Here is a 26,061-nt window from a genome sequence, read left to right as displayed (position 1 = left end):
CAAACCCTTTCCTACAACAACTGTTAAATGTCACCCCGAATCGTCGATACACCTATTTGTTTATCTATAATGATAGTACCTGATGAGAGCCAAATTAACACATTCACATCATCGTCTATGTCATAAAAGCAATAATATAGTAACACCGTTGATATTTTGTTCTTAGTTTTGTTTTTGTTTTTTATTACTAACTTTTTATATCCCTCTTTAAATAAAAAAAACAACGTTTATTGTACATGAAACGATCACATAAAATATATGATTATATAGCTTTTACGTCTTGTTTTATTTCTTATTTTTCACATTTATGACATGTTATTCGCCCTCCATTGTTGTTGTGGGTAGGCAAACAGTAACGATGGGTCCGCGGATAGACGAACACTTTCTATGTTGTCTAGAAGTATGTTCATTCCGACAAACAAAGTTTTAATCATAATGGAACAGGATTTCTAAACCCGATAGATGTTTCATGGTTGATAACATTGATTATTTTGTGCTCTAAAAGACAAAATCCGGCATAAACCTCAAGATCATTTTATGTAGTAATTAGATAAATCAAGCTACTATATAATTAAACATAGAAAGTTCCCATACGTCTGCTGTCTATTTAACAGCGAAAGCGTTGCTCTTAAGTCAACCACCTGTTCATGAAAGTGAAAAAGATAAATATGAAGATCATATACACTGTTGAAAGTTAAAAGGCAACTAATACAGAAGGAATTTACATAGCGGACATGACGTCACTAACGTATGTAGGCGAGGTCAGGAGGTCATGACACGGGAGCGCCATTAGTGACGGTGTGTAGAAATATGTGAACCTTTGTGAAGGATAGGTAAACGACGTTCAGCATCATTGGTGAAGCGCCGGTGTAGATCAAAGCAATGCTAGTCCACAAAACGTTGTGAAATGTTCTCTTGGTAGGAGACAAATAAACATACAATAATAATGTCCTTAAACAAATATATACAATGTTTATAATGTTGTGTTTCACACGGCCACCCTCCGTAGTCAGTGGTTGTCCATGTTGTATGGTTTATAGACATGTTTTATGAGGTAGTCAAAGTGATCGCACCGTTGAAGTTATCCGCCATAAATACGCCGATAAAGTCATCATTTTACACTATCTACGCAATCAATCTCGGCCGCTCATCCAGAACTCTCATATCCACGGTGTACAGTACACAGATTTGGACGGCGCTCACACAGGGCGATCTCAAACATCTTAATATCACTTCATCACCGCTTTACAAAGATGTCGAGCCTCGTGAGTATCTACCTTTTTACTGGGATTTCTGATGGAACGTCGACAGGGACGTTTGTGTAGACATCCTTGATAGCGTAAGCGTTGTAGATAAAGAATTATCTCCCCTTTCTTCTTGGATTAATTATTCATCTAGGTATTTACGTAAAATATAAAGCACTAAATTGCGCTAAGACCTGCCTGGGTAATGTCGGTAAGTACAAGTCATGGACCCAATGGTAATACTTCGGTCAGATAACAAACGTGCCAAAATCGACAGTCTTACTGCTGTTGTATATAGACTCCTAATGCTCCATCTATGTTTCCTGTTGCCAAGGGAACAAAAATCGTAGACCCAGACATATAGCTGAAGTCAGGATTATTCGGAATTATAGGCTTTGATCTACACGAGTTGAAAGTCTTTCTCTCACTGCAGCGTCGTGTGATACAATCAAGCACTTATGACGTACCATCAAATTCGATGTATAGAAATCCCCTATTTCCTTTCTCTTTCATTCCATAGTTATGAAAGAGTGAAAAGGAAGAGTGGGTATGAAGGTATGCATACCAACAGTAATACAAGGGAAAATTTTAGGGTTAAATTCAATTTGATGATATGACAGAACCAGGTTTAATTGAAAACAGAAAGAAATCTGTCTTTTTTTTCCAATAATGTTATTAAAATGTTACATTTAATAATGCAACTTTTCAGAAAACATATAATTTGAAAGATAAAAGAAATGAAAAAAAAAAAATAAGTAATGTTAATTATCACATAATCGAGACAAATCTATGTAGAAATGGAATCACTCTAAAGTGCCCAAAACTAAATATTTGTTTGGTCATGGCATCCTATATATAGAGCTGAGGTACGTGATACTTAAGGACGTCATCTTTTGTATAATATATGTATGTTCTGAATATAAATTGTTTTGAGAGATTTAGGTATGTTAGTGTTGTTCAAAATAATGACTTAAAGCCGATACGCTCATGCAAAGTACTACAAACCAGAAATACACGTGTGGAATCTCACATGTACCAAATGCACACATGCATTCAACAAGTACAGTGAACATACTTTCGACAAGTGACAGGTCACGAATACATAATTTGAAAGGCGACTAAATTTGGGATTATGTTTTTCCTTTTATTTCTAAATTGGCTTATTTCCTATAATATGAACTTCTCCTTGACAGTACAGTTTTGGGGCCTTGAGAACATTGAATCTGCCTCTCTTGGTGGAGGAACATTAGGAGAGTATAAATCTGGAGGTATATGTTCCTGCTCATGCACTGCGCCATGGAATGACTTACTTTATCGACTTTGTCGGTTGAATCATAACGGTAAGAAAAGTAAACCAAATCAATTCACATACATGACATCACACAAGTTAACATAGGAAAGGTATACCACAGTTAATATACACTGATGTGACATTTCACAAGTAACTAGCATTCGTGTGACATTCACTTGTTCATCTTGCCAGTAGTTATGATATCAAATATGTCCTATCTGCAAAGGTTTTGTCACATATTTGACCTGGTAACTCTTGAGCCTTCAAAAAATTTACATGATTTTTTATTGCCAAAATGAATAAGAATATTTCCTTTGTAGGTGTCAAGTCGTCAAAACTCCAGGAACGATGATCTGGGCGCACACGTTGCTCGCCGATTCATCTAAAGGTATGATTTCACATTTTAATACATACCACAACACATTGAACATCTCATTGCAGCAGATAAAATTCGATGTAATTTTAATAAATATATGTATAATATTTGTATTAGCAATAACCATTGATCTTTAAAATAACAAAACATAGAAACATATTCTAACGACCTAATGAGCTTGTATACTCATAGTGCTATGAATGAACACAATATACCAATATCTAACGTCTAATCTTTTCCATTACATATTTTAATTGGATACTGAATTATTCCTGATATATATGTTGGTAAACAGATGAACATCATACCTTCCATAGAATCAGTACTTTGTATTACATGTTATCTATACAAACAGTATTAATTATAACTTATTGAGAAAGGTCTGTGTCACGTCAAGCGGGACGATTCTCTATTCGTTGTAGCAAACCTACCATATACATTGCAGATTCCCGTATTGGCTCTATATTTCACTTATTGCTAAAGTCTATTACATTTTCTCTACTGTGGATTTGGGTTTATTATTTTAACGTCATATTAACAGTCAGGGTCATGTAAGAACGTTAGGAAGCCGGAGTACATGGAGAAAAACCACCGACCAGCGGTCAGTAACTGGCAACTGCCCCACGTGGGATTCGAACTCGCGACTCAGAGGCGGAGGGCTTTTGGTAATATGTCGAGACATCTTAACCACTCCTCCTCTATTATGGTACTAGATCCATAGCTAAAAAACATTATTCATTGACTAATGTGCTATAATATGTAAAGTTACCCTTTTAAATGAATAAAATTATCTTTCATACGCGTATAGGCCGCATATTTTACGTGTCGTCTTTTGCTAGGTGTACATAAATTAAAAAAAATCATATTAAAAAAAATTCAAAAACGTCGACTTGTCGTATTGAGATTTTATTAGCTTCGCATGTTTTTGGTTTATGCCATAAAATTGTTAACTGAAGAAACTTTCCTATATCTTATACTTTACATTCAGGCCTAAGTGGGAAATTACCCAGAGTTGGTGTTGGAAAAAGCCTAAAATACCGAAATATAGCACTGACCTTCAAGGAGGACCTTATTATTGCGTCATGTGTTGGTAAAATGGCTGCGATAGAAAATTGTAGGCTAGAACTGTAGTCAGAAATAAATTCAAATAATTCCATTACGTTGACTATGAACTCTGGCTTCTATTGACTTACCACTCATGAAATCATTTATTCTAGGAAACTAGATACCAACGATGCATACCTTTGCGTTTAATAAATACAATTAATTGATTTAGATGAACCAGGATGTGCAAGCTTACCTATGATGTATCGTAATTAGCGTATTGAGGTAAGCACTATGTATCTCTATGAGCTATTTCTCTACACCTGTAGCTGATTCTATATATGCGTGACACTTCACCTTCTTACATTATTAACATTTCATTGCAGTCGATTTGGATGTACTTTTAGAAACGTGAATGTTACGTGGCTCAAGGTGATGATGAAGGCGAGACTACCCAACAACATAAGGAATGTTACAACACATCTACCTGCGCTTATTAGAAAAAGTCCCCGACATAAGTACTGAGCCAGTGATAAACACCTCAAAGGCAGTGAACGATAGATATATGGAACCTTCATTACAGGTTCTTGGTATCACCGCATGGGGATCAAAACTTCAACACCATATCTAACCATGGTTTAGAATAAAAGAAGAGAGAGAATGATCAGCTATATACGTGTAGATAATGGCAGCATATTACATTAACTGTAATGAAAAATGAAATGAAAACGAATCTCTTATCCGTTCCTATTATGTCTCACACACAAAAAATGATTGTAAGCAATGCATAGAAATTAGTTTGAAAGGAAATTTGTTTTTATAATGAAGAAGGTCAGTCTTTTATCTTTTGACACATGGTTTTCCCTCTTAAAATTATAAAAAAAAAAAGTCTCTCAGGACTTTGGTTTCCCTGCTACGTTTCCAAAACAAAAATCGAAAATTAATAAAACGCACTTATAACATCCTACAATCTATATCCAAGGCTTAAGATAAAGTTACCATTCCAAACAAATTCATCATTTAAGTGTAATTCTGTTCAAATTTCGCGTTACGCAGTCAAAGTCAACCGGCATTTAAATCAATGCAGGGAAACATAAGACGACCCACGTTTTTAAATCAGCATTTATAATTTCAACGTTGCTCAAGAAGTGTAGTATTAACGGTAAGCTAATAACTTTCGAGATATGATAAAAATATCAAATTAGTGTTACATTCACATTTTGAAAAATTAAAACCGTTTAGGCAATAAGTTTAACACTATAACTTTCATCTTATGACTATGCTGAAAATCCCAAAGAGGGTAAAGCGACCATAAGTCTCATTTTCTTTGAGTTTTGCGTATTATTATGATGCTCATTTGTTAATTTTGGCAAACCTGTCGTAATTATCTTAATAAAGGAAATATTAGTATTATATTTACATATTTAAACAAATGAATTTATTACTTTAGAAAACCTTCAGCAACGACTTGTTGGACTGCGCTATATCATGAATGCATTACCGAATTCATGATTACCATAAAACACATTTGCTTGGCCCATAATCATTTTTATGTTGCTAGGGGCGATCACGTGTGTGGTCACCTTAGTTCACGTGTGACGGGCGAGGCTGACAGTTGGGGTGATTGTTAAGTACCCGCAGGTAGATACCCTCACTCACCCCAGCCTCATCAGGCATAATTGATCAACTAGGTGCCTTACGTGCCCTTATGTGGAAATAAACGTCCTATTGAAAGTATCACTCTGCCAAAAATCAAAGACACTTTGCTCCATAGCTGACAACATTTTGTGTTTATATCAATCCCAATTACTGATCCAGGTGATTTCGAATCTTAACCTGTTGATTAAAGCAGGAAATAAATTCTAAAATCTACAATATGTGGATGTAGCTTTGCAGTTATTTCATTATATAGAAAATATTTGGCATCTGGCAGGATTAGGAGCATTGTGTAGTAAATGATTCGTGCAGATCATCCTAGTTTGTGTACGATTTGTTTTTTGTTTTCATAGAGCTGCATAATTAGATGTATTCAACCATTTTAAATCGTATTTGTGTTGATATTTTTGAAAGATTGGTAATATTTAAAATAATAACGAAAAGCAAATAAGAAAAACTGAGAAAAATATTACTACAGAAACCTAGCAAATAGGTTCTAATTGAAACTGCGCTGAAATTATAATGACAATGCAGTATAATATACCATAGAAGATAAACAATCGAAAATGAATGAAAACAGTAGAGCATGATGTACATAGAGAAGTAACGACATGATTGACAGTGGTATCAGACGTTAGTGGGCGGGTCTCATTGTCGCCTTCAATTGACAAGGTACGGTCGTTCCTTTGTCTATATATATATATATGTATATAAATCCATTGTGTCTGTCAGTAAGCAGTTGTCTCAGCGAGGTAATGGCCCACTCCGTGTCTTGTATTTCGCCGGTAGTACCTCCGTGGACAAGCTTACCTGTTTAAGATTAGACGTTTATTTCTTTTTTTTTCTGAAATATGTTCACGATAAGATTGGTAAAATATGCATTATTGTGAATATGAGACACCGTTTGGTATTCCTTATTTCTAAAGCATATAATTTATGCTGGCAACACAACAACTTTTGTTTAATTTTATTGTTGTTATTGTATTTTTCTATTATTTTTGTTGATAAAGTACGGGCTTTTTCCTGCGTTCACGTAGATATGACTGGTGTTTGACGTCTGCTTTCCTTGTGTCCATTTAACGTCATTATTCATTTTGTTCTTTGAAACGTCATTGTTCCTTGTGTTGTTTGTAACGCCAATGTTCCCGATAAGGCAATGTCTCTAGTATGTTTGTATTTTTGTAATAATGCTATCTTTGTGCATACTGCAGTTTTTTTGGGGGGTTTTGAAGAAAATAATGTTTGCTCATTTGTCATGATCTGAAAAAATTCAAAAGTTAAGGATACCTTAATAATGCTCTGATTATATGTCATATTAAGTCGTATGTTTATATGGGTGACCTTGAACACGTTAAGATACTATAATCTTTAACGAATAAGTTTAATGCTTTTAACATTGTACAATTAATTCAAAGATAATCTTGTATAATTCATTCACCAATCAGGATAATTATTTTTTCATAAATATTGTTTTTAAAGAAGGGAGAGTGAATTAGATAACATATTAACGGATTCATTTACCCCCGGGTTAGGTTAAATAATGCCACCTGATGGTGTATAGGTGACTCTACGTGAGTTATCATTGATACCCAGCAATGCTTCACAATTAATTGTCACCACTCCTCAACACCATTCATACATGTTCTGTTTCTATATGAAGTAGATCTGACGCATATCACTAAATCCACATAGTATCTAAAGCATTACGATCATACAGAATTTAATGAATCTGCAAAAATGGGGTAAATCATTCATCATGGGCTTCCTTTCTTATCTGTTGCCCGACGGCAACATTTTATGGTTCAGGGAAATTTTTATTTTATCGTACTGATACAATTCTATTTGTTGGTTTGAACCGTATAACAAGCAAATTTAAAAGCTTATACAAACGTAACGATTTATTGGTCGCCATGTATATTTCATCACTTAGATTACGTATCTATTGATTTTATGGGAAATATTTAATTTTTTATGATGAACTAAACAAAACTATCAACCATCTCTATAAATAATGCATCTAATTGTTTAAAACATAAATGAATGTCATTTATGCACAATTTATAATAAAAAAAACACAAATAGCTTTTAAATGCGATTGTTTCTGTGGACAATCTATGGCGCCTATCTCTCTATGATGTTTGTCCATTCTGACTCATCCGTATCGAAGTCTGTCGAAAATATATCTATATTTATTAAAACATTAAATTTCCTGATAATTCGCTGTTGGTATAGAGTGTATTGTCACGAATATAGTATATGTGATACGGTTTTTATTTGGATGACGAATCTGTACTATTCTTTAACCCGCCTACCATATCCAATATGATATAAAATCATCCCGTATATCTAGAATATATTAAGGGGTTACACTCTATATATTAAATAGAGTCTTTTTCTTTTAATTTCTGAGGCGCTGCATCAAAATATTAGGATTTAAGATATCATCTGCGAAAAATATAATCTTCCACTGATGCTAACGATTTAATAAAAAAGAGTTATGCATATTGTTTTAATAAGCATTTTATTGGTCAATGAAAATGAAAATTAAAATACAAGTATGGTAATATTATCAGTCAGGTATTGAACTGAATATGGGTAATTAAATGTATGTTTTTTTTCCATATGTACTGAAATAGGTGTTTTATCTAGATTAAGTGCATTCATTAAAATAATTATAATTCAGGAAAAAATGTAAAATATGAGCACATCATTTCAAAGTGTCATGATGTCGGAAACACTCATGAACAGCTCTTTTGATCTAACGTCTTTCATTACGAAGATCAAAAAGTAAAAAACGTGCGAAACGGTTAAATAACTGTATTTATATTTCTTTGTTTTAACATGAATTTCACATACTAGTATCGAATTGAGAAAAAAAATCTGTAGGCAGAGATATATCGTTCAGTGAAAATTTTAGACAGACTAGTGCAATTATTATTATATATAAACTGTGTTAAAATCGACCTTAAATGTTTTAATTACAATAACTTCCTGATATGGAAGAATCGTTGCATACAAATAATAAGATCGTGTAAATTAACACAAGTCGTTTAGAAAATTAACAGCGCTTTCAATTTTAAGTTTATTACTTATCATTCATATGTTAGTTCATTCTCCAAACGCACTAATTTCAAAACTGTCAGAAAGTTTCCCATGAAAGAATTAAATTCAAAACGGGGGTTAAGCTTGCAATGCGTTGAGTGGTCTTGGTTGGATTTGTGACGTCACTTCCAGGGCATCGTTTGACCTCTGATGTCACAAGGATCATGTTAAATGAAGCGTGAAAGTTTGCGTGTATGTTTAATGCTTAGCTGAACAGGTAAACAAGATATAGAAAACCTGTGTGTTTGTGTGTGGTGTATCCAATCTGACGGCAAGAGGTGCTTTGTTTTAGGTTGACTAGTACTTACTGTATTCTCCGTATAATGTGGTGAAAATTTGAATAGAGACTAACATTAATTAACTAATGTATTTTAGAAAATGCTCAATAATTGTTTCAGTCATTTATATTTGTTATTATAGTAGAAAATAGAAGAATAAAGACATATTGGAATACAAATATATAATTTATTCTAATTTATGTGCATTTTGTGATAGTGCAAATGTAAACAGTAGATATTACTGCATGCAAATTATATATCCATAAAATGGGTAAGTTATAACGCCAGTATATACCAATTACGTACTGGATCCTTACAAACAAACATTTGTTGGATACATATTTACGAGTGGTAAATGTAAGGTTTGTGTGGATACTAACAAACTAATGTCTGTTGGATACATATTAATACTGATAAATATAAGTTATATTTTAGTAATAAAAACAATACTGACAGATGATTTGTCAAATTTTATTTTTAGGCGAATAATAATATATCCATAGTAATGTAAAAACAACATTTTGTAATGTGCATGTCCATTTGGTTAATAATAATTTTTACTTAGAGATACTTTTTGTATATTAAAATGTAAAAGATAATTGTTGCTAATTCGATTGTTTAATATCTTCCATAAAAATGGACGAAAGTTTAATCTTAGAGTTGCTGCTACTACCTGTAATATATTAATGAAACAAACATAATAGCATTGACTAAATAAATCATGCTAAAGATAAATATTTCTTTTTGTTTATTTATTTGGTGCTTTATAGTATCAAGAGCAATTCGTTTACAAAGTTTGACAAATTTAACAGGTTTAAACAAAAAAAGCTGGAGATGCATGAATTGATTTGAGAGGACCTCCGGAATCGGATCAATGAATTAAAATCACAAAAGATAAGTGATGACCACGATATTACAGAATACCGGAGTATCTTTTTGTTGGTTACAATTAAAAAGTTTACAAACATGAATATATACATGTATGTGCAATTTTGCATATAATGATACATTTTAAGTGACGCTGTGAAACGTAAATACATACCTAACTGTACCATACCCAATGCTATACATGATAGTCTGTCAATAACAATTTACAGAATATAGTTTATACTTACATATGTAACATATGTGAGAAGCGTAGCATCAGAGTTGGTGTGCTGACGACAATGTCTTGTAAAAATGTATTGTAGAATGAATGTTTCCGTTATAAAAAACAACAAAATGTTGTATACTACGAAAAGTGCAAAAAAACAACAACAACAAAAAACAAAAACAAAAAACTTTAATAGCCAATGTATAGGTTTAAGATGTATCTATTCTAACTAAAGGTAAACATGATACATCCTTTTAATACATCTACCATAAATTAGCATTAAACGAAAATTATCTAAAGATAAATTCGTAAATTGTATAAAAAGTACTAATACTCAAATATATATCTGTCGCAAGCTAATTCATTGGCTGTTTTCAGTTTTTAATTAAAACTACGTGATATAAACACACGAAGTAATGTTGTTGCACAAACCTCATTTAATGAGTAATATTATGTGAACATTAAATAAACACAAACAGTGGAAGCATGCCTAACAAACAAATGTATATATACTTCAGTTGGTTTAGAAGTATTTACTATTACTGTTTTAATGATATGACTAGGGTGATGTTGTACAGGATACGTAGAATGATAAATCTGACACCCAAAAGTCTTATACAGGATAACAACTCATAAGGCCAAAACAAACCAAAACCACTGTATAGTGACTCGTTAGAATACTAATTTAAAAGAATATGTCAACCGCAAGTGTCTTCATCAAATGAAATTATTATAAACTATTCTCGCCTTATTGTATTCATTTCTCTGTACGTCTTTGAGAGTTAGGTGTCAAAATTGTCTATTCCGAGCAAACAAAACAACACACAAAAATACGAATTTGTTAAAAAGTAAAATATGAATAGAACCATATGTTCTGTAAGACTAAGCGTCCTCTGAATCATTGAATACGTTGTGACTGCCATGCAATACGGTGCCTACGACGGGTCAAAGACGGGTCAATGTCAGGTCAAACACATGTCAAGGACAGGTCACAGATGGGTCGAGGACAGGTCAAAAGCGGGTCAAAGATAGGTCAAGGACATGTCAAAAATGGGTCAAGGACAGGTCAAAGGCGGGTCAAGGCGGGTCAAGGACAGGTCAAAAGTGGGTCACACACAGGTCAAAGATCGGTCAAGGGCAATTTAAAGATGGGTAAAGGCATAATTTGAAAGCAGAAAATGAGACAGCATCATGATATTACTAGTATATTGAAAGTTTAAATTGTGTGATAATACTATAATTTTTATAGGTGTATTAATTCTAAATCATAATTTATGATATACTGTACATTAACAAAAGCATAACAGACATAACATCCCTCGCATGAACAAAAACATAACAAAGTTATGATTTAACTGCTCAAAATATAACATATGTATTGATGTTAGTATTGAAGCATTATATTTTATATACATATATGTAGAATGTGGTCTTACTAACACAAAGTTATAATATGAATAAAGATAAATATAGCTGTATGAGTATACAGTTGTACCAGACATATGATAAGTGTAACTGTACGAACACACGTGTGTTATAACTATATAGAGTTTACCTTTACTCTGAATATAAAACATCGCCATGCCCCTCATTACTGATGCACTTACTCTTAGGCATGTCAAATTATGTAAATGTCCTACAGTAAATAAATCAAGGGAGTGTATTTTATTATTCTATCAATGTAAGAAAGGAATAATTTCTATTTTTGTGTCATGAATATCCCATTGTTCTTCCTTATGAATATCTGATACATTTTTTGTATGTAGACAACTGTAGTTTAGTGAAGGCTGATGTAAGTCAGCAAATTTTCACGATTATATAGCATTACAGGATTGTCCTCCATCTAACATAGGGAAATACGCCATAAGCTTTCTCCACTTCTTTATCGTTTTAGTATAAGAAAACTTAATTGAGTTCTTTAAAGCCTGTCCTATTTCAGAACGATCTGAATATATATGGGTCCTCTTCTTTTTCGACTTCTTTCTATAAAGTTGTCATTGTTCGTGATTATGTTAGAACAACAATGTTCAATCCATAGCATTTGTCTTACCTGGAGACCCACATCGTATTCCCTATGCTTAAAGATGCTCCACCGCTGACAAATGGTATTTTTTCACTATCAAAAACAGGAGCAGACGACTTACTTACTTTACACCATTACCACCATTGAACAGTTTGATAAAATTCCGTATCACTATATCCTATATGGAATGAAGTACTAATTGCGCATGCATCAAAGGCAAAATAGATTATTTTATATTATTTTTTGTATTAATCAGACATATATATACACGATTAAACACCAATTATTGTTCAAAGGATGAGTATAATTTATGCTCTGTCGGCGGTGGAGCATCTTTAAATGGATACCGCAGCTTTTACTTGACTTATTTACCTATTAAATTCCTTTTGATAAAACAATGACCATAACCATCGATAGCAGATTGTTTTAATCCAGTTTAAGAGTCAGCAATATTTTCCATAGTTTTTTTTTTTTTTTTTTTTTTTTTAAACTTTTTGGTAAAAACATATATTATTGAACAGTGTTCAAATAAAGCACATTCCCATCCAGCTTCTAGTATAATTATCTGACCCAGATCGCAACATATGTTACGGAATTGCCATTTCTTTCTTCTGAAATGCGAGTTAGGGGCGAAAGTTTTAGTGTAAAATAAATGAATAAAAATTAAACAAAATGTTACGTCGGCTCCGTTATTTCCATAAAATAATATATAACATACATTTTGTCATTTTGTATATGGTTACTGAAATATCTCGTGCGTCCTTTAAGGTCTTGCCTTCAGTTATCTATTAGTAATTGCTTATGTACTTCTAAATGCATGTTAAATTACCCGGAAAATCCTATGCGCATGCTTATAAATGTTCAGCATTTCCGCTATTGAAGAAGATATGAACATCTCTTGTGATTCAATTGAATATACCGTGTCAATAACGTGCAACTGGAGCCATTATGCTTCCAATTATTCTTGCTTCTCTGCGAAAATCCTGTATATTAAAAATGGTCGAGGAGTTTGCCACATGTATTATGAATCGATAAACGGTAACAGCTAGCAACGATAAATGGAGCTGTTGTAATCTGGATTGTCATGACTACTGCACCTACATTCCTTATGTCATTTAATCTCGCCGATACCATTTTACCGCAAACTTTATGTCGCAGTGATTGTGAAGTACGTTACCAAATATCTTCAAGGCTTTTTCAAAATATTTTCTCAGTAAAATTATTGTACCAAATATAAGATCACGTAACAAAAAGTGTGTAAATGCATTAGGTGTCACGAAGACATCAATTGGTGGTACGAAATCCAATGAATGAAATAGGCCACACCAGATAATGAATCGCAGTTTATGTCCATTGATGAATTTCCCCGATGACAAATACACAACCTACCGATATGGAGACACAAGCAGCTGCTGCAGCCGAGAGAGACAGAGAGATAAATTAAAGATGCTTTTGCTATATTATATTGGTAAAATAAGCTCAAAGTGCAGTAACATTTTCTGTTGTGAAATCCTTGGTGTCGTCTGCCTCTGCTGATAGGTAATAATATTATTAGCATTATCATCCTGACTGAATTGGGACGTCATTGTCATCACATAAGTAAGAAGGCGGCTAGCCAGACAAAATATCCCGTAGCCATCTTGCACAATTAATTAGTGTACTAGAAAGATGCCGGAAGGAAGACTTCACACCTATATATAAATATATAACTATCTGATGTATACATGGCCTAGTGCCTGGGGTGCTGTGAGAACGATTTCGGAGACAATGTACTTTAACAATGGAGTAACATCATATGCGTAGCCTTGTGGGAGATTTGACACATCTACATACCCCTCCAAGGCATTTTAGATCCTTTTGCGACTCGCGAGCCTGGAAGGCAAATTGTACGTTCGGTTGTCGCGAAGGTGAGGTAAGTACAGGAATTTAAAGGTAAGAAGTCCTAGTTGTTGCCATTCACACCGTTTGTAGGTTGGCACGTTCGTCCAATGTTGCCTTTGGGCCTTGTGTACAAATGTGACAACATCGCCCCTAGGGTATGTCTGTGACATACTGTTTTATTCATACCGAATAAGCAGTTTATCTGTTTACGTTTTGGCTTCTCAATAATATTTATACCTGCTGAAGTTATGATATCTGTTAATTCATTGCGCATGATGAAATATCAAGATGCGAAAGTGGCCACTCTCTTAAAACATGCATGTTAAAACAATTTGATACTGATAAACTTGTTATTTAATATTCAAGCCAGTTCATAATTGGATTATAATATCTTTCTCGGCAAAATATATATACAGGATAAAAGTAAAATATTATTAGACTTAAATATTCGGATAAGCATGCCAAGGAAAAAACTGTTTTAGATCGGTGTGAGTTCGATCGAAATGCCGGAAGGAATATTAGAATGAGTGAAGTCATCAGGTGCAGAAACACTATAACCATATGCCTTAATTCTCACCTCATTAAGACATGCAAAGAGGGCTGGGTCGCTTGGCTCAGTTCCTCTGAGTCTTGCCGGAGACATTGACCCATTTTCTACGATGGAATCGAGAAAAACGTACCTCCAGTAATATTAAATCAATAACGCAAGAACCCGATTCCAACTATTATTGCTATCGGTTTGAGATGGCGTTTGTGTATGCACGTTTCTATTCTTTAAGTATATATGTATAGACAGATACTATATTGTGCGAGTTTACATGTTAAAGAGGAGAATCGGAGCGAGACATCCGGGTCACTAAACACCCCGGCTGTCTTCCTGCCCGTAAGGTGTAATTATGTGCCAAGGAAAAAGAAACCCAATTAGCTCAGATCTGGTGCCTCTTAGGGAGATTTAGTCACATCTGTCAAGGCTTTAGCAATATCCCTCGACCACAAAAACATTGGGACATGGCGAACGTGTCCTTTGCAATAGCTAGAACGTATGGAACGTTGTCAGTGGCGTGCGGTTTGAATTAATTATTTTCTTTTTAAATTAGCGCTTTCAATTCACTAAAACAACACTGTAAACTAACGGTGCATATATATATTATATTTAACATAAATTTTAATTAAATTTCTACACAAAAAAATGAATTTGTATATAAGATACAACTATTCTTTATATTAATGTTACTAAAATGTTTAGTATACCATACACTAAAACCAACACTTTACACTTAAATAACTTAATTTATATAACATAAACTTACACAACATCTTGTATAAAAGTAACCAACCTTTAATGATTAATAGAAACAAAGTTATACACTGATATCACAAATGGCAATGCAAATGCATTACATCATTTACAATCATCGACTTTCTGCACCAACGTTACATATGAAAAACAATAACATTACAAAAACCTAAAACTTCATTACCATTGCTAATACATATACGCACTGTACAACCACAATTAAATATCTACAAACACTTCTTGTTCTACAGTTTAAATAAACAAAATATGATAAAAACACAAATAAAAAATCAATCATGTCTAGATTGTATTAAGTATTTTTTTTTTCAAATATAGAAAAAAGAGGAATACGTAGTAACGGTAAGAGTAAGTGAACTCGTGCCAATCCCTGTTAATACAAAAATAACCGTCTTCAATATTCAACAACAGTTGAATTAGTCTAAATTATTTTTAGCGTTTCCTGGTGCCACCGCTCTAATTATCTGAGTGGACATCTAGAACTGCTTCCTCCGTTTTCGGCCGCTTGACCGATTGTACAGTCTCTTTTACAATAGATCCACAACCTTCATGGACACCGTCATAAATCTATCATAGTATTCTATTTTAGTCCTAATTGTCCTCTGTAGTACACGGACACCATCTACGATGTTGCTAACATGTGATGTATTTGTAATGAAGAGTTTACACATAAGAAGATGACCTACAATGGCAAAAAATAACCTTACCCCGGTAACATTACTACCACCTACTCCACATAGAACATTATTACCAATGAAACTAAAACATTCCCACTTCACTTTTACTTGCATTCGCTTCAGATTTGCCCGAACACTAATATGAAGAAACCATCAACAAGATCAATGATTGCCGTCCTTCCTGGAATTGAAGGATCTGCCTGTGCCATGGAGAAGAGGGAGTCATTCCTGATGACATTCATGTAGCTCCCTTGATATATTCAGTTACATAATATGTTGCCCTTCTACTGAAAACTTTTTTTCGGCAGGAAATGTCTGATAAGGATGATTTTTTTTTTAAGGAACTTTGAAAGCAAATGCAAAGTATGGTTTGTACCCTGTCTGACCCTCAATTCCATCAAATCTTTAAACCTGTTATTTATTGACTTTCCAATACTGTGTTCTCCTGTGTTACAAATGGTATGATAGTTGTCTATTAATGTAGTTGACTATCTAACTACTTCAAACATGTTATAATAGTATGCAAATTTGAAAATTTTGTAAAAAAATGATCAGTTTCTGTTTTTTTTTTTTTTATCCAGAAAGCAAAAAGCGCATCCTTAAAGATGCTCCACCGCCGACAAAGCATGAATGATATTCATCAGATGAACAAAAATTGATGTTTGATCATGTATATATAGGTCTACTTAACACAAAAAATAAAATAAAATAATTTATTTCGCCTTTGGTGCATGCACAATAAGTACTTTCTTCCATATAGGATATAGTGACACAGATTTTTTTCGGGTTGCAATTAATTATTTTTCATACTTTTAACTTGAAGTAAAATTGGAAGCTCAAACATTTCAATGGTGGTAATGGTGTAAAGTAAGTAACTTTTGCAACCGAAGAAAAATACTAAATCGTCTGCTCCTGTTTTTGATAGTGAGAAATTACCATTTGTCAGCGGTGGAGCATCTTAAATAGTCAAATCACTTAATTTCATATAATTGCCATGGCAAATATATCTGCAAAACTAGACAACTACCATTACAATTGTATCTGGAATTGTACTAAATATTTCATATACAACGAGTGAATTCCCTTACTCTTAGTTAGATGCTTAGTCCTTACTGATTTTCGTTGCTTTGTCTAAAACACAATACAATTTAATGTCATAACATCAAATGACACCATGTAACCATAACTAACCAATGTGGTTTTAGGCTGGAAACAGTTACATAGAATTGATACGACACCCTGTAATGACCCGGATTATCTTTAGGACATATTGATACATATATAATTACTCCGCTTTTAATTATGTAATAAGTGCATACCTGATAATTTATATCCACGTAGCATGAAATAAATTTTGATGTAGCAATATCAATGTAAATCCTTAAGCAAAAATATATATCAGCATCTTAATGTAAAATGATACATAATAAACAAATCCCATTTTCTAAAGCAAATCTTTAGTACGAACTAAAATACGAACGGTACGTTCTATAACGAGTACAAAAGATTTGTGTTGCCAGGCTTTATACTGATTTGTTGATTTGTTAGAAAAAAGAAATACTAGACAATGTATGTATCACGGACTGCTTTCGATCTATTTACGGTAGTGTCTGGAGATCGGTATCAAACGACACTTTTTTTGTTTGAACTAACTCACGAATCGTATCTGTCTCCTTTACCAGTCCCATGAGGTAAGGCTTTTAGTGATTTCGAAACCCTGTATAAAGCATAAACATGTACCATGTACACAACTACATACCCTATTAAATTCTGTTATATATGACTCCATATAATTTGTTGACTCGGTCCTTATTTTTTTTTTTATTATGATGTGATTGTCTGTATGTTAAATGCAAGTAAAGACAGAAAGAGCAAATTACCTTGTAGGACTTCTGGTCATTCTTCTAGATTTTTAAAAAAAAATTATGTTTTTTGTGAATTTGTTTTTTCCAAATTGCTTATACTTTGCTGTAATTTTGTAGATTTAGACTTTGGATTATACAGTTTCCTTTTTGTCTAAGTACTTGTTAGAACTTTGTTATGGATCCATACAGAATAATGTCGATCGAGTTAAATACTTATACAGAGTATAATTCCATTTTCTTTTTTTAAATAATTGAAAGAATTTGTGTATCACTCTCATCTTTTTGTCATTTTAATAGCTGCTCTGCCATACATTTATGAAATTTCCACACGCGGACGCCGAATATGGGACACGTCCGTCTACATTAATATAGTCATTTACTGTAAAGTTGGTTTTGAAACACAATTTGAAGGATACTTCGAAGAAAAATTTAAAATGTGTGTCGCTTAATGCTTGGAACATTAATGGGATATGTTGGACGGGAGTTCGGTGCTCTCCCAATATTAAAGGAATAGCATTACGATGGGACGATACCATCAAGATCTACGAGATCTTCACTTGGATAGCTATGTTTATGTTGGTTTTACCTTGCTTGAATATACTGGTAGCTTATTTCTTTCTTTGTGAGTGTTTATTTATCCGCTGATGTCTAAGTAGGATGTCAACAACAAATTATTAACTCCAGTGTGAAAATATACAAAAATATGAAAGTGTCATTGTATCGTCGGCATTGAGAGCTACAAAATGTATATTAAGATAGTAACGATTTTATCCGTAAAACTAATTTTAAAAAGAACATGCAAAAGAACTCACTGAATCGGAGGCTCCTATATAGGTCAAACAATACATCTCCATGAGCTCAAGTATGTGAAACATCTTCTACTTCGTCATCTACAACGGCAAAATGGATCTAGGTCAAACCATTTTGGAGTTACCTTTTGGCAAATGACAAGTGAAATAGCTATTTTAACAGTATTTCGATATTGTCTTCTAGTCACTGTATACAATATTAAAGTACATCAAGTCTGATTAATTTAGAATTCCGCATAAGAGAGAACTTGTTATATATCCTATCAAGGAATGTGTTGCTGGTGCGTGTAATATTTACTTATTATATATCGTTATATAGTATTCGATTCATTCATGTATTCTCCTCGTGAAGTTAACTATCTGTCGATGAAAGGGTTGTTGTATTCCAACCAAAATTATCATCGTTATAGCGGCTACAATCGCTTTTATTTCCGGAACGCTTGAGACCAAATATACCCTGTACAAATATTGTCTTTTTGTAGGTTAATACGAGGAATTGTTAAACCTGAGAAAGGTGATATTCCCCGAGGCCGAAGGTATATGAAATAATGCCTCTTTTAAAAAGGAAACATAACGACTATAATTAAAACAAAAATTCAAGAAAATCTTCATCCAAATATCCTACGTAGGTACTTTTAGCACTTCTGATTGGCTTCTTATAATATACGTAATCTTCGGACATACAGCTACAACTAACACGTGTAAAATATTTTTCCTAAACCTACCTGGCAATGTTGTCTGCCATGTTTGGTTATATTATGGCTATAGCCCGATGATCGGAAATGCTCTGTTTGGGCGGTCTAGACCTATCAAAAAACGACAAAACTCAAAGTCATATAACAAATACTGCTGTTGTTTGGTTGACCACGGATACAGCTAACAATGGCCAACCCTGGACTAGCACCATTTTGTCCAGTTCTGTACAGCTAAGGATGGCCAACCCTGGACTAGCACCATTTTGTCAAGTTCTGTACAGCTAAGGATGGCCAACCCTGGACTAGCACCATTTTGTCCAGTACTGTACAGATAAAGACTGCCGGCCGGCTTAACATGTGATACTAGCCCTAGACTAACACACCAATGTGTCCAGTACTGTACTAGGGACCTGCCTAACCAATGTCCAGTACTAGCCTGCTAACAGATACTAGCCTAGACTAACACCAATGTGTCCAGTACTGTACAGCTAGGGATGGCCTGTCTAACATGTGACACTAGCCCTAGACCATCAACAATGTGTCCAGTACTGTACAGCTAGGGAAGGCCTACCTAACACGTGACACTAGGCCCTAGACTAACACCACTGTGTCCAGTACTGTACAGCTAGGGATGCCTGTCTAACATGTGAACTAGCCTAGACATCCATGTCAGTACTGTACATGCCTAGACTAACACCACTGTGTCCAGTACTGTACAGCTAGGGATGGCCTGTCTAACATGTGACACTAGTCCTAGACTAACACCAATGTGTCTAGTAATGTACAGATAAGGATGGCCTACTTAACATGTGACACTCGCCTTAGACTAACACAAATGTGTCCAGTACTGTTCAGTTAAGGATGGCCTGCCTAACATGTGACACTAGCCCTAGACCATCACCAATGTGTCCAGTACTATACAGATAAGGATGGCATGTGGCATGGAACAAAAATATCCCTAGACTAACACCAGTAGCTAGTACCGATGTACCAGGGGTTTACTAAATGCTTGTGGTGTCCAGTGAGACACAAATAAGCTATAAAACACTAGCATGGATCGTAACTGTTTTTATTTACGCCAGAAAAGTGTCTTAGCTTGATACATGATTTATGATATCTTTTTCACATTAACTGTAAATGACCTCGGTCAACCAGAATGGTATGTCAGTGGGAGAGTGTCATTGCATTAGAACTCCTTGGTGCTCATCATATCATGACCTAAATCACTGTTTGTGATAGTACATTGTCGCACACTCGGGTTTCGTTTACTAAGAAAATAACACCAGACAGTTTATAATAAAGAACGATAGTGCTTTATCATCCAGAGAATATTGAGACCAACAATACGTATGCTCAATGAGTAGTGATTATAAATAACGTAAATCTTCAAGAAATGTGATTTCTGTTAAGTGTTCACCTTTCCATCCTCGCCGATCGATTTTATACATTACTTCAAATTCACATTAGATGTCAGAGCAACTTCCTTTGACGATATGTTATGGGGACAATCGGCAACGGATGCGGAAGTCATCAATGGATAAATGTCTTAAAATAGAAAACCATCACCAAATCTCAAAACCAAAGAAATCATTGCGGCCAGGTGTCTATGTTTTAAGATATTCAGTGTCTGAGAATGTATTGTTTTTTTTATCTATTTCTAAAATATGTGTGTCGATTGTGCTCGAATCCTGTAGTTAGGGAGTAAATAATTTGCCTGCCGCTGTAATTGCATAGAAATAATAAAGGTATTGAATGATTGGTTCGTCCGTTTCCTTGTCGACCAGTATCAGTCATTGAAGAAGACACGTATGCCGCAGTCTCCCTAAATAAACACATCCACTACACACATGGACCCACCAAGGTAAGACTGTTCTTAACATTTTACCTTACATTAGCCGGTAATAGGCCGAATATAAGTAACCCATCCCTAAATCGTCAGCAAACATCTAACCCGACGACGTTGAAGCTCGCTTTTTGTAAGCATGCGTTTAGTTTAAAATGGTTCACGGTAGATGTCATGTCTGTAGTTATAACTTCATGATCCTTCCTATCTCTTGGTTGTGGTTGTGCTTGATGTGGCAAATGACGTAAATTTCTATGTAAATGTCGTTTAATTAGGGCTTGTTGAATATTAAGTAGCTGGGCCCTACTAAACTATTTCGTAATAGTTCAATGTTTTTTCTGTCAAAATTGTTTTCATATTTTCCACTCGTGTCGATTTTGTTTCTACATATTGTAATGAAATAGATATCAGATTTGTTCTGAGTGTTAAAAAAATCTGTCAAAATTATTTTCATATTTTCCACTCATGTCGATTTTATTTCTTCATATTGTAATGAAACACATCTCAGATTTGTTGTGAGTGGTAAAAAAGTTTGTCAAATTGTAACATTTTAACATATATGGGATTTGTGTTCCTACATATATGATTATTGACATCACCATCTCAGGGCCTAAAAGATAGAAAAATCAATCACAAACAAAAATATATTGTATTTGTCAAAGGCACATCACAAACATTAAGCAAAACATTTATTAATTGAAAATATGAATCATGCGTGTACAACGCATATTTCCTTGGTAAACAAATCTTCCGTTCTAGAAAATATTTTTGGGTTTCCATTCAATATACGTGAAGAATATTTCACTTTTCTGTCAAAATTAACCATATGGATAGGCTCAGTAACCCGGAAGCCCTCGGGCTTTAATGTATGAAGCCAGCCGAGAATTACCCGAGCAATATAGCTCTCTAAATCACTGTGATTCGGCAGCAATTTTACAGTGATTATACGCTAGTTGGGTATGCTCTCTAGCGTTGAAGGTACAAAACGTGTAATCCAAAGAATCGTTTTTGATCATGTGACACTCTGAGATATCCATCCTCAGTAAAGAACTGATTGCCTAAACAGTCTGAATTGTGAAAAATCAATCTTGTTTCTCATTTTTGTTTCCTTATTACATTCTAGTATCTGTCTGTTATTGATTGTGTTGTAGGAGAACCTAATTAACTTTCTGTTCTAGCAAACTGCCCTGTCTTATAAACATTTTTGAATTAAGTTTATTTATACTTAGAAATAATATAACCAAAGAAAATGCCAGACTTCGGTGACTCTTTATTTTAGCAATTAGACTATGATTTAAACAACAATATTAGCAAACGTCTCATTATAAAAGTGGTGAAAATTACCTCACTTAACGTAGAGACTTGGATATGATTAACCTTTTAAAGGTACTGATTTATCTTCTTATCCAGTTTATAGCTGATTTAGGTTATCTTTATTAATTAAATTAACTCCAGTTGTAAATATATTGATTGCTTTCATTTTAATCCTCCAACATTTTTTAATTAAAATTATTTCCTGTTGTAAATACATTGTATGTCGATAGCTATAATATTTTCTCGACCTGTAACGATCCGATATTCCTGTAAATTATATTATATATTATAATTTTATGTAGATACACTTGGTCACTACACCTCTCCATTATCTTCAGACGTCCTGCTTGGTATCAATTTACGCAACTAGATCATATTGGCCCTGATCACCACTGCAAATAAATGTATCCTTTTAAAGAATAATGTTAATTTCAGTCTGTGGATACATTAGTAAAATCATTCACCCAAAGAGAATGATTTTAAGGTAAGATCGATTGATGAATTAATTCTACATTTGTAGCCATGATCAATTTGTTATATATGCTCAAAATAATATGTTAAAGTATTCTCAAGCGGAAATAAATCATGTAAACATTCCAGCTTTTTTATCAAGAATACCCCGGTATATAGATATATAGCAGTTCCAGCTTTAATATTTCACAAGTCAGTCTAATTATCAATTTTCTTCCGTTCATACATTTTTTCCAAGTGGCTTTATAACCAAAACTGCATAAATAAATGTATTAACCGTGTGCATTTCTATAAATCGCGTTGAATTTTCATTCTTTCTTGGTGAATTTTCTATTCTTGGTTCGGTATTTTAGAGTATGATTTTCATCGCGTTATTTAATTTAGTTGCTATTAAAGATATTCAACCGCCTATAAAACGCAAACAATAATTATCATTTGGACAATAATTGAAGTTTAATTTGTAAATACATATGAAATCATTTGTTTTTCTTTTGTTATCTACGCGATCAGTACCTCGTTCTCTATGTGGGGGGTTGCAATTAATTTTTTCACGTATTCTGAAGTAAAAAAAAAGCAATTCAAACTTTCAATGATGGTAATGGTGTAAAGTAACTTTTGTTACTGAAGAAAAATACTAATTCGTCTGCTCCTGTTTTAGATAAATAAACAAAAACCAATTGTCGGCGATGTAGCATCTTAAGGTAATTTGCTTTATCTATCACCTCCATGCAAACAGGACTTGGTGTTTTAGGAATAGCAGTCTGAGAATAGTTATCGATTAATATGGCGTCTGTAAATCACTTTTACAATAAAATTTCTAGTGTTTTTGATATCAGCACCCAAGTACTGATATCGGTAATACAATCGGTGTCAATTTCAATTTAACAGCAAGTTCGCTGTCAGTGGTATTTTTACATTCTACAAATACTGAGCATACAAAGCTAATTTTGTCTTTTTCATGAAGATTCCTCTTTTCTTATCTGCATTCGTTTCTTTTTATGGCTAGTGAAATGCCTAGGAGTTTTTATGTAATTTTTCAGAAAGCAAAACATATTACGTCATATCTTTATAAAATCATATCCTAAACCATATAAAGAAATTTGAGAACACAGATAAATAATCTCACTATAAAGGTTATGTGCTATAACAGTGATGATAAACAATTTCTGCTATGATTTTTTTCCGATTCTTTAGGTAACAATTGTTAAAGAATTGAAAATCTCACCTTTTCTATACATTGCTGACATCTTGATAAATATTTGTTACGGAATTGAAAATAGCCAAAAATATTACATTTTTAACAAGAACTGGATAAATAATTCTAATGTGGCAACATCAGGATACAACAAAAATCAAACATTATTTAATAAAACAATTATTGAAAATTTCCCACATTTATTTGATTTAATTGATATAGTGCAAATTTGTAGAAATGTTTTGGCTATTTTCAATACCAACTTCACACTCCAACTTGTAAATATATTTGAATGCTCAATTTTTCATAACATATCAGAATATAAAACAGCTAACAAAAAATACCAGAACAAAGAAATGAAATTTTCTAAACTTTATTAGGATTCGCATAACATCCATTTCATTGGATAACGAAATGGAGGTGAATATATTTGAATTTTAATTTGTTCACCTCTCTTCCATAAAACATTTGGTAAGAGGATTCATAAAAGACATCATCAGACATATTCTATACAGGTTTGAGGAATGTCCTCAATATCCTCCATACACATCTCCAAATAAAACATAGACTCACATATATACTTAAATTAAAATGTACACTCTCGCCTTGCAGCTTGCTGAAAATTAAAATAAATGCAACACAAACATCAACTTGGACTAGAGGTTTAAATTATAATCATATAACTCTCAAAATATTTCAATATACAACAAAATTGTGATATAATGACTGTAATATATCGACCCGTTTACGGTTAGAGAAATCCGGAATGCTGAAGTAAATTTCTTAACACACGTCAACTTTGAGCAACCCATGTCTGTCATTTGTCCCTATATAAAATGACACTTCCTCTGTCACTCTCTCTTTGCCATACACTATACTGTAGCATTTGTATTTCTATAATGATATGGGTAGAAATGTCGATGAAGCAAAATAATGTAAAAGGATAACCGACATTGATACGGAGACACAGAAACACAAAAGGGCAGGTCAAACGCAACGCAATATAGGCACTTACAACTCTCAGTGCTCCCGGGTCACGTGCAACAGTCCAAGGCCCCCAATGCATGATGGGTAACACCAGATTTGCACTGTCGATCTGTGGTATTTTACAGTCACTTCCAGTCTCATATATTCATACATAACGTCAGCTCCCCTTCTTTGTCCATTGTGGAAAGACACCTGGATTTCCTATTTATATATAACATCCCATTGTGAAATAATTTATTGATGTCACGTTTTGTGAAACACGGCATCTCTTGCGTTTTAAGCATGATGAGTTAATGCTATGCTCAAGCACTTCTTTGACATTGAACCGGAAGTTCAGTAATGTTTTTTCTCCAATTTTTGCTCATGGAAAACCAATCTACTCTCTTCTGTTTTCATCTTTTTCCTGTTTTGTCTTTCCATTGTCTAATTGTCCACTGGGTACCTGAGCATTTTGAGATGTAGAGTAATTTTTGTCTAAAATTTTCAGCATCTCATTCAGATAATTTTGAACTGCAGTGAGTGAGGCGACGACAGCGGGCGATCCGAATCCGTGAGTGATGAGGCTGAAGTGTGTCAGATGGCGCTGTATCCCTGGCTCCAGGATCATCTGTGGTCGGGTGTTTCCTAAAGGAGATCGGTCCTGGTTCAGGAGATCCATGAATTCCTTGAGAATTTGTCTGAAAAATAAATAAAGCAAAATGTTATCTTATTTGTATCTCTAGCAATATTTAAATGACAAAATTTATTTCTTGGAAACCAAATCGATGAAATCACACATAAAATAATTTTTAGCAATATTTGAATGACAATATTCATTTCTTGAAAAATAAATCGATGAAATCATACGTAAAATATTTGTTTATAGAAAACCAATTATATATCAGATGTCGTGAACAGATTAC

The 26,061-nt window shown here is 33.7% G+C and overlaps 1 protein-coding gene across 3 annotated transcripts in view; it reads right to left on the bottom strand.

Moving 5' to 3' along the window:
* Positions 1-24,529: 24,529 nt before the first annotated feature.
* LOC138325081 (transcription factor AP-2-epsilon-like) overlaps positions 24,530-26,061 on the bottom strand; it is a 37,556-nt gene continuing 36,024 nt past the window's right edge. For all 3 annotated transcript variants that reach the window (XM_069270466.1, XM_069270467.1, XM_069270465.1), the window contains one exon: positions 24,530-25,836. In XM_069270466.1, the coding sequence (XP_069126567.1) occupies positions 25,536-25,836 (301 nt within the window). In that variant the 3' untranslated portion in view covers positions 24,530-25,535. The remainder of the gene's footprint in view (positions 25,837-26,061) is intronic.

This window comes from Argopecten irradians, chromosome 6 (assembly GCF_041381155.1).
Source record: "Argopecten irradians isolate NY chromosome 6, Ai_NY, whole genome shotgun sequence".
Taxonomy (NCBI): domain Eukaryota; kingdom Metazoa; phylum Mollusca; class Bivalvia; order Pectinida; family Pectinidae; genus Argopecten; species Argopecten irradians.
The sequence above is the reverse complement of the archived record's forward strand: the minus strand, read 5'-3'. Positions and strand labels throughout refer to the sequence as shown.